The sequence below is a fragment of the Betta splendens genome, chromosome 10 (genome assembly GCF_900634795.4).
Source record: "Betta splendens chromosome 10, fBetSpl5.4, whole genome shotgun sequence".
Classification (NCBI taxonomy): Eukaryota; Metazoa; Chordata; class Actinopteri; order Anabantiformes; family Osphronemidae; genus Betta; species Betta splendens.
The window spans coordinates 6,092,648-6,105,156 of NC_040890.2; the positions used below are offsets into that span (position 1 = coordinate 6,092,648).

A 12,509-nucleotide genomic window follows, 5' to 3' on the forward strand; every position below is an offset into this window, starting at 1 on the left:
TGATCTCACTGACCTGTCAACGATGGCTGAACAGGTTTGACAGGATTAGTGAACTATGAAGCTTAATTAGGGCCACGTGCTTTATTTAAAGACATATCTTCTAAGGTAAACACTTTGGATTCACAAATGGTGTTTAACATGAACATGTACACAAAGCAATATAAAAAAAGGTAAATATTACAATTATCATTTGCGTGTACAGACTGTAGGGGGCAGTGGCGCCACCTCGGGTAAGAAGGGAGCGGATGTGACGTCACAGTGTTTACAATACATCAACTCGCAGGCTAAACAAAGCGAATTTAGGTGTTGTAAGAATCCTCTGTTTTTTGCCGTATATACTCGCAGAGTTTGGCCGTGGTTGTGTTTCGATGGGCGCCCACGGGCTTCTGGGGAACGAGCCCGAGTCTTTAGACTACTCGGTACACGAAGCCTGGAACGAGGCCACGAACGTCTACCTGCTGGTCATCCTCGTCAGCTTCGGCCTGTTGATGTACGCCAGAAAGTAAGGACAGGTTCAATTTGCAGCCAACATTTCTCTCTGTCACTTCACAGGCGGAGGTGGGAGGAGGAGGAGGCGGAGGAGGTCTGTCTCTGTCGGGATCGCACTCATTCCGCCTCTGCTCAAAGTCCCACCATACGTCGTTGAATAACATGCGACAATTCAATGTTTGCCTCGTCACTTTTATATCCGTAGGTCTCATGAATTGAGTGGGATCAAAATGATAAGTGTGGTGTCTTTTGACAAATTCGGCGCTGATAAAGTACTCCAAAGCATATGCACTACGTTAATTTAAGCTCTCTAACAAAATACAAAACAAAGAACGATTGACTCCTTTTCATCCGCTTAATATTTAGAAACAAGAGGAAGATCATGCGCATCTTCACGCTGCCTCCCACAGCAGGCAGCAGCCCGGAGCCCAACTTCTACGACAGCCTGCAGAAGGTCCGCCTGCGGCAGCAGCTGGAGATGTACTCGCTGGGTGAGTATCAGTGCACATCTGCTAAATCTGCCTCCCAAAACACTGGACGGTAGTATTTTCCATCTTCTCTTTAAAGATAGTTTGGTATATTGGACGATAGAGTTAAGGGATATTCTGCAATCTGAAGTTTTATTATGACATGAAGTGTAGTTTAACACACACATATCATTTGGAATCTCTATTCGCTCTCAAAACATAACATAATAATGATTTCTTCTTATCATTTTTGTGGACACATAAAATTGTGTGTAATTCCACAACACAGACCTTATTCAGTTTAGACAGGCACATGTCTCTTGTGCTGTCATTCTGGATGGATTCATGGGAAGGATCTTTTCTCGTGTCTTTTAGCCAGAAAATATGAGCAGCACCAGCAGCAGCAGCACCAGCAGCAGCAGCAGGGCCAGGCAGACAGTGTGCAGCTCTCCATGGAATAAAAGCAGGAGGACACACAACACAGACTGTCAGGAGAAACACTGCTGTGTCTTCAATCTGTCTCTGCATCACAGGAAACTACTTGAATGGCTGCCGCGGTCACCACACCCATCCTGTTAGCTTTTGTCTGGCTCCTCCAAGGACCTGTCTTCATTCACCTGCTGTTTCTTCTCAGCTAATAGCACACGTGCAGCAGCTTCAGCTCGGTGGGGACAAACAGAACACAGGAAGGCTTTGAAGAGTTTGGACACAGATCGGGTGTAAGACACGTGACACTGACCTGGGGTGGGGAAAGATAGACCTGTAAAGGTAGTTATGACCCAGTACAGAATAAGGAGTGGGTCAGTCAGGAACAGGTTCCTTTACATGTAACATAGACTTTAAAGTTAGGCTTTATTTTCGTTGGGTGTGTTTGAGCCATTACATTAAATTCTTGAAATAAAACTATGTGAAATTAAAGGCACATAAACCTAGTGAGTCTTTCAAGTGGTTAACCCTTATTAATGCACATTGTACCTATGAAACACTCAGTATATAACCTGGATTTACTGTACTATCAGCTGCTCTACTAAAAAAATGACCATAACATTTTTATAGCCTGCGAGACAATGGATCCTAATAGTGTTATACCTACAAGGCGTTATGTTAACATTGTTATGAGCATAGTATCATTGTGTGTTAACTGCCAAATTTAGGAATTGTCAATGTGTCCGATAATTAAAAAAAAATCATGCTTATAGTTGTAATCGTTTAACATAGATGCACAAAAATGAATTAACCTAATGGTCACATGCTGGGAGGTAACTAAGGTTTGGTCAGTTTTGGTGAACTTTAAGTAGAAATGTGTCTAGTTCTTCAACAAGTAAACAATAGCCTCCAACTGTGTTCATAAGAGTCAAACAGACACAATTTATAGAAACATGTTGACTTGTTTCACTCTGAGCCAGAAGGTCCTTTATTTGTCAGTCCAGCAGATCACCTAAGTAATGAATTGGTCAAGGAGACAGCACAATAATGACCAGTACAGTAACACAGGTGCCAGAAAAAGAAATGAGAAATCAAAACCAAAGCACGCTCCCTTATTTGAGTGAGTTCCCATCTACGCTGGCAAACATTTAGTTGTATTTCCTTATGACAGTATGTACAATAATTTATTATTGTCCAACATCAAATGTTTCCACTAACACAGACATGAATAGCTGCAGCGCTGTAAACATAGACAGGGTGCACACACCTCTTTGGAAATGCTTAATCTGCATAAGACTAAAAAGGCACATCTTATTTAGGGGGGAACAATTGAAGGAAAAAATACAACACATATAAGTTGAGCCACATGCCTCAAGTCACAGAGGAAAATAAAGTATAAAAATAAGATGTCCTGAAACGAAATGTAAAAATGCAAATATTTACAGACAAGGGCAGCCAGTTAAGAAGCAGCCATAAACTGTGTCCGTTAACACAGGGCAGCATGCTGATTTTTGCAAAAAGGAAAATAAAGTTCAAGTGTCAAGAGGGAACCAGGCCTCCTCCATGCGTGATTCAACAGCAAACCTTCAATGTCTGGCATGAGGACAGACGTCCACGTCGTCAACAGAGAGTGCTGTGGCGTGCTGGGAGCTCCAGTCTCTGAGGAAGAGGTGCTCCGCTTGGCTCTGCAGAGTCTGCTGGTCCAACCCGACCTCGGAGCCCGTCTGATTTACCACCAAGCCCACACCTGCAGTCTGAGTGAAGTAGTTCTCTGACCAGTTGGACGTCCCTGTGGACACAAACACTCGTATCAGGAAAGTGTTCCTTCATGTGGTCATTCTTAAATGTGACGATTACCAGTATGTTAGAAATGTTTACCAATGCTCATCAACAAAAAAAGGTTGTTACTTATTACTAATTACTAGTTGTTATTATAATATGCAGCTCATCTGTGTTCACAGAAACACTTCCTGCTTTCTGTTAAAGCAATAGGAGATATAGCAAACCTATATAGACGACTCGGTCCGTAACCATGAACTTGGCGTGATTGACTCGTGCAAAGGGTATCTTCATCTGCTCCACCGATGAAGGGACTGCAAAGATTTTCTGCACGAAAACAAAAGAGCCACACGGGTTCAGGACATATTCTGAGTCCATGAATTCAAAGCGAGGTATGGAGCGTACCACGTGAATGTTGCACTTCAGCGGAGGCCTGACGAGCACCTGCAGGGACTGCAGGAAGGTGAACATGGAGGCAGAAGAGTGCTTCCAGCAGCTGACCATCAGTCTCACCTCGACCCCCCTGGTGCAGCCCGCCGCTCGCAGGGCTGAGTCGATGGGCGGCCAGAACCTGAAAGCATGACACGAGAGAACGGGTGGGTGGGCTGTATGCTCCAAGTAAAAACTTGTTAGAAAGCTGCATTCGAAATGCGCCTAGTCGTCACTCTATTATGTTGACATCTATTATGCAATTTACTTGACATGATGAGATTTCCGACAGTTACGCCAATGGTTCTGTGAGTGGGTTGTACCTTAGCGGCTGTGTGAACTCAGACAGAGGAAGGTAGTCCATGACAGATATGTAAACAAATCTCTGGGCGTCGTTGATGACAGACAGGATGCTGGAGAGATCATCGGAGCGGCCGCGGGCTGAGATTTGAGGAGGGGCACTCTGCAGGAAACAGATACAGAAGGAAAAGCACTTGATGAAAACGACAACAGGTGGGGTTGAAACAATGAAAATGCTGGAACACGACGGTTTCATAAAGAACTACCAATAGGCAAATCTGTAGGCGACTAAATGCCTTCAATGCAACTTGCTATGATAGAGTGGTGGGGAACTTACAGACAGGTAGACGCGCGCAGGGACGCCATTGAACTTCAGGTGCAAGGGCTTGTGGGAGCTGGACAGGGCAGAGAGGCGAGCGGGCCAGTACGGTGGCAGGGAACCATTGTTCAAGCCGCCAATGGTCCAGTACACCCCAAAGACACGAAGCGCATCCTGAGCCAGGCAGCCGCAGTCCTCCACAGACAGGCCCACCTCCTTCACCTGGGAGTAGCAGGGGACAAACGACATGCGAGCTCTGTCCCAGCAACCGCTACACGCGCGTTTGTATGTCGTATCCAATGATCCCTTTGCTGGTCAACTCCTCTCTTATCGCTGTTTTACCTGACTTAGGGAGCGCCAGTCCATGTTGGCACTGCCCAGGTAGAAGTGCTTCTGATCGACCACCCACAGCTTGGTGTGGATGATGCCTCCAGTCACAGCCTTGAGGTCCACCTCTCTGACTTCTGCACCTGAGAAACAAAGACACACTATATCCTCACCTTGATTTGATTACGTGATTTTCTCTTTCGACAACATGACGTTGTGGGCCTCTGTTTTAAGGACGGTTTGCTATGTTTTATCCTGTACCTGTCGAGGCCAGGTCTGCTGTGTCGTGGACAGAGGTCTGAGGAGCATTCACCGCAATCTGGAGATTCACACCTCTAGATTCAAGTTGTTTTAGGTGCTGAAAAACCTTTGTTCCCTATAAAACACACATTAAAACATTTTCAATTACGACAGGATTTTGTACATACAGAAAACTGAGTTAGTCTGAACTCACTTCAGAGTCAAGGGAATCAGTTGATTCCAAATCGTTGCCTCGTAGTGTGAAGTAGAAAGCAGCGATGTGGACGGAGCTGTTGGCCTTGTGCAGCAGACGCAGCCAGCTGTCTGCGATGCTGTGTCTGGGCGAGGGGGACGACGCGTAGAGACCCACAGGGATGCTCTCCACCAGAGTCACGCTGAGCAAGGACAGGGAAGCGCAAGCTTTATCAAGGACATTTAATCGTCTTAAACCAATGTTTCAATCTGGCTTCCATCATGGCAGCGTTCTAAAGGCTACATCATTTAATGTTTGCTGTGTGATTTAAAGTGGAGCCGAGACAGAGATGTTATATTTAGCTTTAAATTGTCCGACAGATGACTCCTGCAAACGGCCCCGACGGAGAGCGATTCTTACCGACAATCCGTGGTGCAAGGCTCTGGCACTAAGCCAAGACCTTCCAGCCAGTGCAGTTCCAGCTGAGCTGTGAGCTGAGCTACGGACATGGGAAGCCCATAATGCCAAACGTGCTGACCGAGTCCCCCGAGAAGCAGCAGGGTGGTGGGCAGGAAGACGCCGAGGACCAAACTGGAGCAGCCTGACCGCTGCAGAATGACAGGTGGAGAGTCTGAGTCACTGGACGTGGCTGAATTCTTCCGCACATGTGACTAAATCAGCTGTGAACAAACAAGACAGTACGAGCTCATGTCAGAGACACGATGAGCAAAGCAACTGACCTTAGGTGACTCGGCTGATTTAACTCTAGTGGGCTCCTTTGAGGCAGGCAAGAGCTTTTCATCCATTTTAACTGCTTCCTCTTCAGAAGACTCCATCCTGCTGACATCACAGTGATGATGCTCCTCCACCTGCCCTGGATCGTCACCCTCGGGGTCCTCGCCTTCCACAGTCTCCTCACATTCAGCATCCGATGATGATCTACTGTCCTTTAATTCAAGGGTGTTTATCGGATCCGTCACCCACGGTGGTTCTTCGTCCATTATAGCGTCCACGTGCTCAACCATCTCTTCAGCCGCTGACTTATCTGTATCGCCGGAGGCCTTGAGGTGAAATCTGCTTCTGGTGTCAGCGTCATGTATCTCCGCCGCGTCTCTCCGTGAAGTGGGTGGAGGGTGACTCACGGCGGTGGCAGGAGCTCGGGTTTGCGGGGTTTTGCTTTGGTCTTGCTCTGGTAAATGCTGCTGTGTGCCCTGTTCTGGTCTGAGGGCAGGTCTGGGGCTCGCGGTCATGAGCTGCTCAGACCCAGAGAAACTCCAGCTCTTGGGTGAAGTAATTTGGGCGCTATGAGGTGGAGGTGGTTGTTGTGTGCCGCTGACAGGCGAGGAGGCCTCCAAGGTGGGCTTAGGGAGCGTGAACGCTGGCAGGGAAAGCGCTGTTTCTCTGGCTTCAGGCACTTTGGCCTTTGAAGCCTCAACGCCTCCACTCTCAGCTTTCTGGGGAGGATGGGTGACTTGCACTGGAGTATCTTTCTTGAGAACAGGCATCTCTGTGTTCTGGCCGCCGCCGGACGGTCGTTTATGGAAGGTGGGGATCCGAGAGGTGGGTTTTGCACCTTTGCGGTTCATGTCTTCTTTTTCCTCACGCTCTTTTCTTGCAGCCTTGTCGTTAGCGCCAAAGCGGTCCAGCACAACAGTACAGGGCTTCAGTTCCTACGGGAAACAGAGCTTCATTACCTAAAGCACTTGCTCCCCTACCCTACATGTACAAAACTCCTCAAACCACAACAACATGTACAGCAATCCTCATAAAACTGAGTCTAACAGCTAAACATAAATCATTAGGATTAATCTCTCCTAAATGAGTCTTGGCAAAATAAAGATGATGTGATGACGACACAGGACAGAACAAGTCACCATGAACCAAGTAGCCTGGGTTTAATTAATCCTAACTTTGTCCAACCAAGTCATGTAGTTCAACCAGTGGGTTCAACCATGACTCTGCATCCTCTGACAAAGGTGCAACAATTTTTTAACCACAGGCTTCCTGCTTGTATTGTCCTTGAATGTAGTACACCTGAGCTCCCACTAAGAGCTCACACAATATCTTTTAACAACACACAAAGTTATACTTATGTCAGACACGGGAAAGTACCTTCTAAGATCAGATTGGACTGTTTTAACCTTTAGGTCCTGCTTTAAGCAATGCAGGTACATGGATAGCGGACTTTGCGCTGTCGTCCTTTGTTTGAAAACTGCCAGAAGCGGTTGTTATGATGTCATCTGAGGGTATTTTCTGGATGAACAGGGTCAACAGGAGTATAACGTTTATAGCGCGAGCAGCCAGCGGCATCATTTCAACTAAATAACTCCTTTAGATTGATTTAGATTGAATAAAAAGCTGAATTTCCCTTGAGGCATCAGTACTGTTGATCTCATCTAAGAATATCTTTAAAAACACAATAAATCAAAGTAAATAACAATACTTAATAAAAAAGAGTCACTTTTTGTGTTGTAGACCCAACATTAATTATCAATCAAGTACAAAATAGAAAAGCATTAATCTAAACACATGCATGTCAAGGGAATATTAAAGTTACAGGGTTGCACAGGAGACAAGACTGTAGCTTTCTGGGAAGTCACACCACCTCTGTGATCACTAACAAGGCTTTTAAAGCGGCTTTCTATGAGACCTGATCTAGATCTTATCAAATCAGAACTAAAACAACCTAAACACTCGCAGTCAGCTAGTTGTAATCGTCGCCCAGGCTTAATATATAAGTCATTTTAGTAAGTAGTAGTAATTAGTAGAAGCGATTAGGACACACTTCCACACTAACCTTAAATGTGTCCTGTTGATGGTTACACGCTGCTGCTGCACACACACACACACACACACACTGTATAAAATCTTTGAGGGCAGAGCTGCTGAAACGTGAGCCGCGCCACACCCAGGTACAGTATCACAGGTGATCACGCTGCTCATCACACACACGCAGGCAGAGGTGTTGGTGGGTTCAGCCTACCGTCAGATCTGCATCCTCTGCAGCCTCCTCCGGCTCTGGCTCTGGCTCTGGCTCTGGCTCGGCCGGGACACTCTGGTGCTCCTCCATCACTGGGCCCTGGGTCGGCTCCGAGTCTGACTCATCTGATTCCTGACAGGACCACAGCGGGGATCATCGAACTCATTACACAGGCTACACCGTTGTAGTAAAGCAGTGGCTACGTATGCGTGTAATAATGGACCAGCTGCAAACTAAGCCGCGATTCAGCTAACGCATGAGACTGACAGGAGCTTATAAGTTACACATATAATTGTTATTCCCGCGAACAAAGTCGTCAGGGTGAAGCTGAACTTACCCGCCGTGTACTGAGTGGAATAAGTTTTTTTTCTGGGCGCAGTGCAGCTATTTTATTAGCTTTTTACAGATATGCTAACAAGCTACCAAACATCACAGACGTTGTGGGCAATGGTAGGAAAATACTGCAGTATAACGCAGTTTGGGGGCGATCTAATGCCTCCTGGAGCGTTTTTTTCCGTTAGCAGAGGATCCACCGAACGCTGCCGCCGTCGTCCTTAGCGATCCAGCTAACTACGTGGCCGACTGCTAAGTTTTCGGCAGCGGAGGAAGAGGAGGCGGAAAAGCTGAGTAATAGAAATACCCACCTCATACGTAGCCGTCGCCTTTTTCCCGTGCAGGCGGATCGACCTTCTTGGGGTCGCGTCCCGTGCCTCCACGCCTGCCTCCGCCGCCTGGCTCGGGTGGAGGGATCGTCTAGATCGCAGTAACATCGGCATCTTGGAGCACTTTAATAATGCAGCACCGCGGTGGCACGAGATTAACGGACGGGACGGAGCGAGGACACCGGTTACGTTTACCACTGTATCCGCGCTGTGAACGACGGCGGAGTCGCTGGATCCCTGATATGCAAAACTTACAGCTAAATACTGACTCTTATACGGGACATTTGAATAAACCGAGGAACAATATGATTCATATGCCCCGTCCTCCTGAGGGTAAATAAACAACAAGTTAAAGAAACCGCGGTTCTCTTCTGTCGCTGATTGGCGGTTGGAATCAAAACTTAGGCTCCGCCCATTAGACGTTACGTTGGTCACAAAACACGGAAGCTAAGGATTAGCCTCGTCTGCTGTCAGTCAAGCAAGGTCTGTGACATTATGCAGTTATTTACGAGAGATTAAGCGGTTTGTTTTCATGAACTAGCAACGCGCAGCTCAGTGACACGCTGGATATCCGCCAACTAGCACACAGTTGGATTCTACCAGGTTAGTCGTTCCAAGTCTAGAACGGAGGTTGTTTATGTTCATCAGAAAGTCGTTTGGTGAACGATCGCCAGCCACTCGGCTTCAAAGGTCAACGATACTCAGGTAAAATAAACACAAGTATCCTGACAACTGTTGTGTTGATGAAGCGTGTTCTTATCATGGTATCGCTTTGGTAAAACACGCGCTAATTTAGCCAAGTCGACCCAGTGACGTGTTGTTAGTGTAACAGATCTGTCTATAGTCTGATCAGTGCTATGGTTTAGCTGTCACAGTGTCGTTAAGAGATGTGACCTTCCATTCAAATGATGAAACATAGATTAAATTTGTCTGGTAATGAGTTCCAGGCTCAACATGCAGCAGATGATGTTGCAGTTCTATAATTACTACTATTAATTGTTTAATCGTGGCTTAAAGATTGAATCACACATGTGAATCTTCCACTAGGTCTCCCAAACAATCCCTTCAGCCTCAGAGGAGCAGTTCAGGAGGTGATAATGGACAGTTAATGTCTACGGCACTCGATGGAAGCTCCAGTCACAGCCGCCTCTCCTCCCAACTCCTCCGGCCTGCCACCGGCCCCCATCCCTCTGCATCCAGCCGTCGCTCCATCGGTGGAGCTCGGCTTCACCATCCTCTACACCACTCTGTACGCCGGACTCTTCCTGGTGGTGTATGTCCAGCTCTGGCTCCTGTACCTGTACAAGCACAAAAGATGGAGCTACCAGAGTGTCTTTCTGTTCCTCTGTGTTCTCTGGGCTGCCCTCCGGACAACTCTGTTCTCCTTTTACTTCTGTAACGCTCTGGAGGCCAACCACCTACCTGTGGCAGCCTACTGGCTGCTTTACTGCTTCCCTGTGTGTCTGCAGTTCTTCACTTTCAGCCTCATAAACCTTTATTTTACTCAGGTAAGATCAGGAGGATGGAGCAGGGGACAGGTAGACAGAACTGTCTCCTGTCATATGTGTGCAAAATATCGATAATGTAGCTTTCACTTTCTTTCTTTAGGTCTCTCTGTTTACTATGTTTGTGGATTCTCTTTCATTTTCTTTCACACAGGTCTTACTTAAAGTTAGAGAGAGTTATTGCTCAGAAGGGAACAAAAAACTGTAAGTTTTCTTCTACAGTGCCAGTTAGAATCGGTCTAGAATGATCTTTTTTTTTAACCCCAGACTACCTTCACAAAGTCCCGATTTGTTCCTCTTCACGTCAGGTGGGCGGCGCGGTTGTTATACGGGAGTTTGAACGCATTCTTCCTGTGTGTCAACGTTGTTTGCGCCTCGCTGGGCGACAGAGGCCGTCGCGCTTCAGGGGAGCAGACATGGAATCTCGTCTTGGTTCGAGTCCTGGTCAACGATTTCCTCTTCATTTTGGATGCAGTGCTTCTGGCAGCTCTGCTGATGCTGCTGGCGCGGCACTCGCGCTCCACCAGCCCGTACCTGATCAGCAGGGTGAGCACTAAAATATGCGTTGTCATTGTAAGATGGGAACATGTTAAGGTGCGAACCAGCTCTTACTGGACTCTCCTATGTAACTCCTCACCAGGGGACCACAGTGTGCCGTACAGCAGCACTGGGAGTGGCCGTGATCATGCTGTTTCTCAGCCGAGCCTGCTACAACCTCACGGCCCTCTTTCTGTCCCAGAACTACCCGTCGTTTAACTTTGACTGGTACAACGTCTCCGACCAGGTAATGTGATTAATGAAGGCATGTCACCATTCCTGGGTCTGCCTGGGTACAGGAATGCTGAATTGATCATAAACCATGTAGGCATTTGTTTTTCAGGCTGACTTGCGAGATGAACTAGGCGACAAAGGCTACCTGGTCTTCGGTGCCATCCTCTTCATATGGGAGCTCCTCCCAACCGGCCTCCTCATCCTCATCTTCAGGGTTCGCAGCCCAACTCAGGAGGTAGTTAGTGTGTTTGATAGAACTAGAGTATCTTCACCAAAATGCAATGCAAATTACAATGCAGCATCTGTACCATTGGAGCAGTCAAGGTTGTTTCTCTCAGTCATTTGTTTCTTATAACAGACCAGCAGCATGACGGTCAACAACAGGGTCCTGCCTCGGCCGTATTTCTTTGATGACCCTCAAGGCAGTGAGGATACACCTGTTCCATGGGATCGCAGTTTACATCCACACGTGAGGTACTGTCAGTATAAACATATGATCTGAAATGGTTAAATAATCAACAGCAGCATCATGTCATTTCTTTATAGGACTGAATTTAACACTTGTTCGTTCTGCTTAAATCTGTTCCAGCTGGTACAGAGGAGAGACTGCTCCTCTCTTGTTTGCCAGCAACCCCTCCGACCAAAACCACCAGCATCACTCGTTCTACTCAACCCCCCAGAACTGATCAAGTGCTGTTTAAGATAAGGGCTGTGGTATCCACGTTTTTGCACTGAAAACCTTGGGGACGTCAACACCAAATGTTGAATAAGCACGTTGTTTTTACTAGACATATATTTAACTTTCTTAACTTAAAGGGAACAAACTCAAAAAAGGAAAAATTCCTGCTGTCATATGAGCCAACACTGAACTCAGTGAGCTTCTCATAAAGGTCAATGAGATGTAGCCAAAGAATTTTAGCATTGTATTACATGGATTAAAAAGGTAAAATAACTTTTGCACGTTCTTAAGAAATGCACATTCAACTTGATGTTCTTATTAATTTAGTTCAATGCAATAATTCGTCAATAGCTGCAGCATGTTTTTACTTTTCACTTACTTTGAAGCACAATAAATACAAGTTGTCGTCTGTCTTTTCTGCTGTTAACAGCAAAGTTCTGTTGATTTAATAATTCAAATTGGATCTCTTTTCTTAACACACTTATTCATTGCTTTGTGTATTTTTCTGCCATACATTTGCTGACATTTTTTTACTTGATTTTAATTCTGTTCATATTAGCTTGTGTTATAACTCAGTGTTTTGCATTTAATTGTGAATATTATTTGTATGTCTCACTGTGGGCTGTAATAACAGGTATTATACCTGTGGTCTGCCTCTGTGGCAATCGCTCTGTCAACAACAACCAATAAAAACTGAAAATGAGCACGTGCAATCTGTTGCTAGGCAGAAAAACATACACGGGAAGTTTGCTGAGGCCAAACCTGTGGTCTGACAAGTTTTAACCCACAGAACACATGCTTCATTTGATAGTCATTGAGGGTTATTTGCAGTACCACTGATTTTTTTGACTTCGATCAGATGGATGTTAAGCTAGCACACATTATGAAGTGTATGTGTGTGTGTGTATAGAGTTCAGAGTAGTAAATTAACTACTCAAAAATA

At 46.1% G+C, this 12,509-nt stretch overlaps 3 protein-coding genes across 5 annotated transcripts; 2 read left to right on the forward strand and 1 right to left on the reverse strand.

Annotated features, from left to right (window-relative positions):
- Positions 1-223: 223 nt before the first annotated feature.
- On the forward strand, positions 224-1,888 carry smim19 (small integral membrane protein 19). Its single transcript, XM_029165066.3, has 3 exons — positions 224-502; positions 856-980; positions 1,332-1,888. Exons 1-3 carry the CDS (start codon positions 369-371, stop codon positions 1,415-1,417), a joined length of 345 nt encoding a protein of 114 aa, XP_029020899.1. The 5' UTR covers positions 224-368; the 3' UTR covers positions 1,418-1,888.
- Positions 1,889-2,338: 450 nt separating this feature from the next.
- On the reverse strand, positions 2,339-8,970 carry pld7 (phospholipase D family, member 7). 2 transcript variants are annotated; one of them, XM_029165061.3, is made up of 12 exons: positions 8,594-8,970; positions 7,953-8,081; positions 5,710-6,639; positions 5,390-5,577; positions 4,991-5,171; positions 4,798-4,912; positions 4,552-4,679; positions 4,228-4,431; positions 3,914-4,053; positions 3,567-3,732; positions 3,389-3,488; positions 2,339-3,171 (listed from the first exon to the last, which is right to left on the reverse strand). In XM_029165061.3, the coding sequence occupies exons 1-12, from the start codon at positions 8,723-8,725 to the stop codon at positions 2,969-2,971; spliced, it is 2,616 nt and encodes an 871-aa protein (XP_029020894.1). In that variant the 5' UTR covers positions 8,726-8,970; the 3' UTR covers positions 2,339-2,968. The 2 variants fall into 2 exon arrangements, with proteins under 2 accessions (XP_029020894.1, XP_029020895.1); XM_029165062.3 differs by lacking the exon at positions 8,594-8,970 and adding an exon at positions 8,287-8,558.
- A 96-nt stretch (positions 8,971-9,066) lies between these two features.
- On the forward strand, positions 9,067-12,269 carry gpr137 (G protein-coupled receptor 137). 2 transcript variants are annotated; one of them, XM_055512425.1, is made up of 8 exons: positions 9,067-9,214; positions 9,659-10,119; positions 10,271-10,320; positions 10,425-10,662; positions 10,757-10,900; positions 10,997-11,122; positions 11,246-11,361; positions 11,477-12,269. In XM_055512425.1, exons 2-8 carry the CDS (start codon positions 9,736-9,738, stop codon positions 11,571-11,573), a joined length of 1,155 nt encoding a protein of 384 aa, XP_055368400.1. In that variant the 5' UTR covers positions 9,067-9,214; positions 9,659-9,735; the 3' UTR covers positions 11,574-12,269. The 2 variants fall into 2 exon arrangements, with proteins under 2 accessions (XP_055368400.1, XP_029020897.1); XM_029165064.3 differs by having other exon boundaries at positions 9,073-9,316.
- The last annotated feature ends 240 nt before the right edge of the window (positions 12,270-12,509 follow it).

What these genes read in the sequence shown, in the direction of transcription:
- gpr137 (XM_055512425.1), top strand. Translation starts at nt 9,736, where the DNA reads ATGGAAGCTCCAGTCACAGCCGCCTCTCCTCCCAACTCCTCCGGCCTG. An exon ending in GCCCGTACCTGATCAGCAGG is followed by an intron (nt 10,663 to 10,756) that starts GTGAGCACTAAA and finishes ACTCCTCACCAG; the next exon opens with GGGACCACAGTGTGCCGTAC. An exon ending in GGTACAACGTCTCCGACCAG is followed by an intron (nt 10,901 to 10,996) that starts GTAATGTGATTA and finishes TTTGTTTTTCAG; the next exon opens with GCTGACTTGCGAGATGAACT.
- smim19 (XM_029165066.3), top strand. Translation starts at nt 369, where the DNA reads ATGGGCGCCCACGGGCTTCTGGGGAACGAGCCCGAGTCTTTAGACTAC. An exon ending in CTGTTGATGTACGCCAGAAA is followed by an intron (nt 503 to 855) that starts GTAAGGACAGGT and finishes CTTAATATTTAG; the next exon opens with AAACAAGAGGAAGATCATGC. An exon ending in GCTGGAGATGTACTCGCTGG is followed by an intron (nt 981 to 1,331) that starts GTGAGTATCAGT and finishes CGTGTCTTTTAG; the next exon opens with CCAGAAAATATGAGCAGCAC.
- pld7 (XM_029165061.3), bottom strand. Translation starts at nt 8,725, where the DNA reads ATGCCGATGTTACTGCGATCTAGACGATCCCTCCACCCGAGCCAGGCG. An exon ending in CTGCGCGCGTCTACCTGTCT is followed by an intron (nt 4,054 to 4,227) that starts GTAAGTTCCCCA and finishes TGTTTCCTGCAG; the next exon opens with AGTGCCCCTCCTCAAATCTC. An exon ending in TGAAGTGCAACATTCACGTG is followed by an intron (nt 3,489 to 3,566) that starts GTACGCTCCATA and finishes GTTTTCGTGCAG; the next exon opens with AAAATCTTTGCAGTCCCTTC.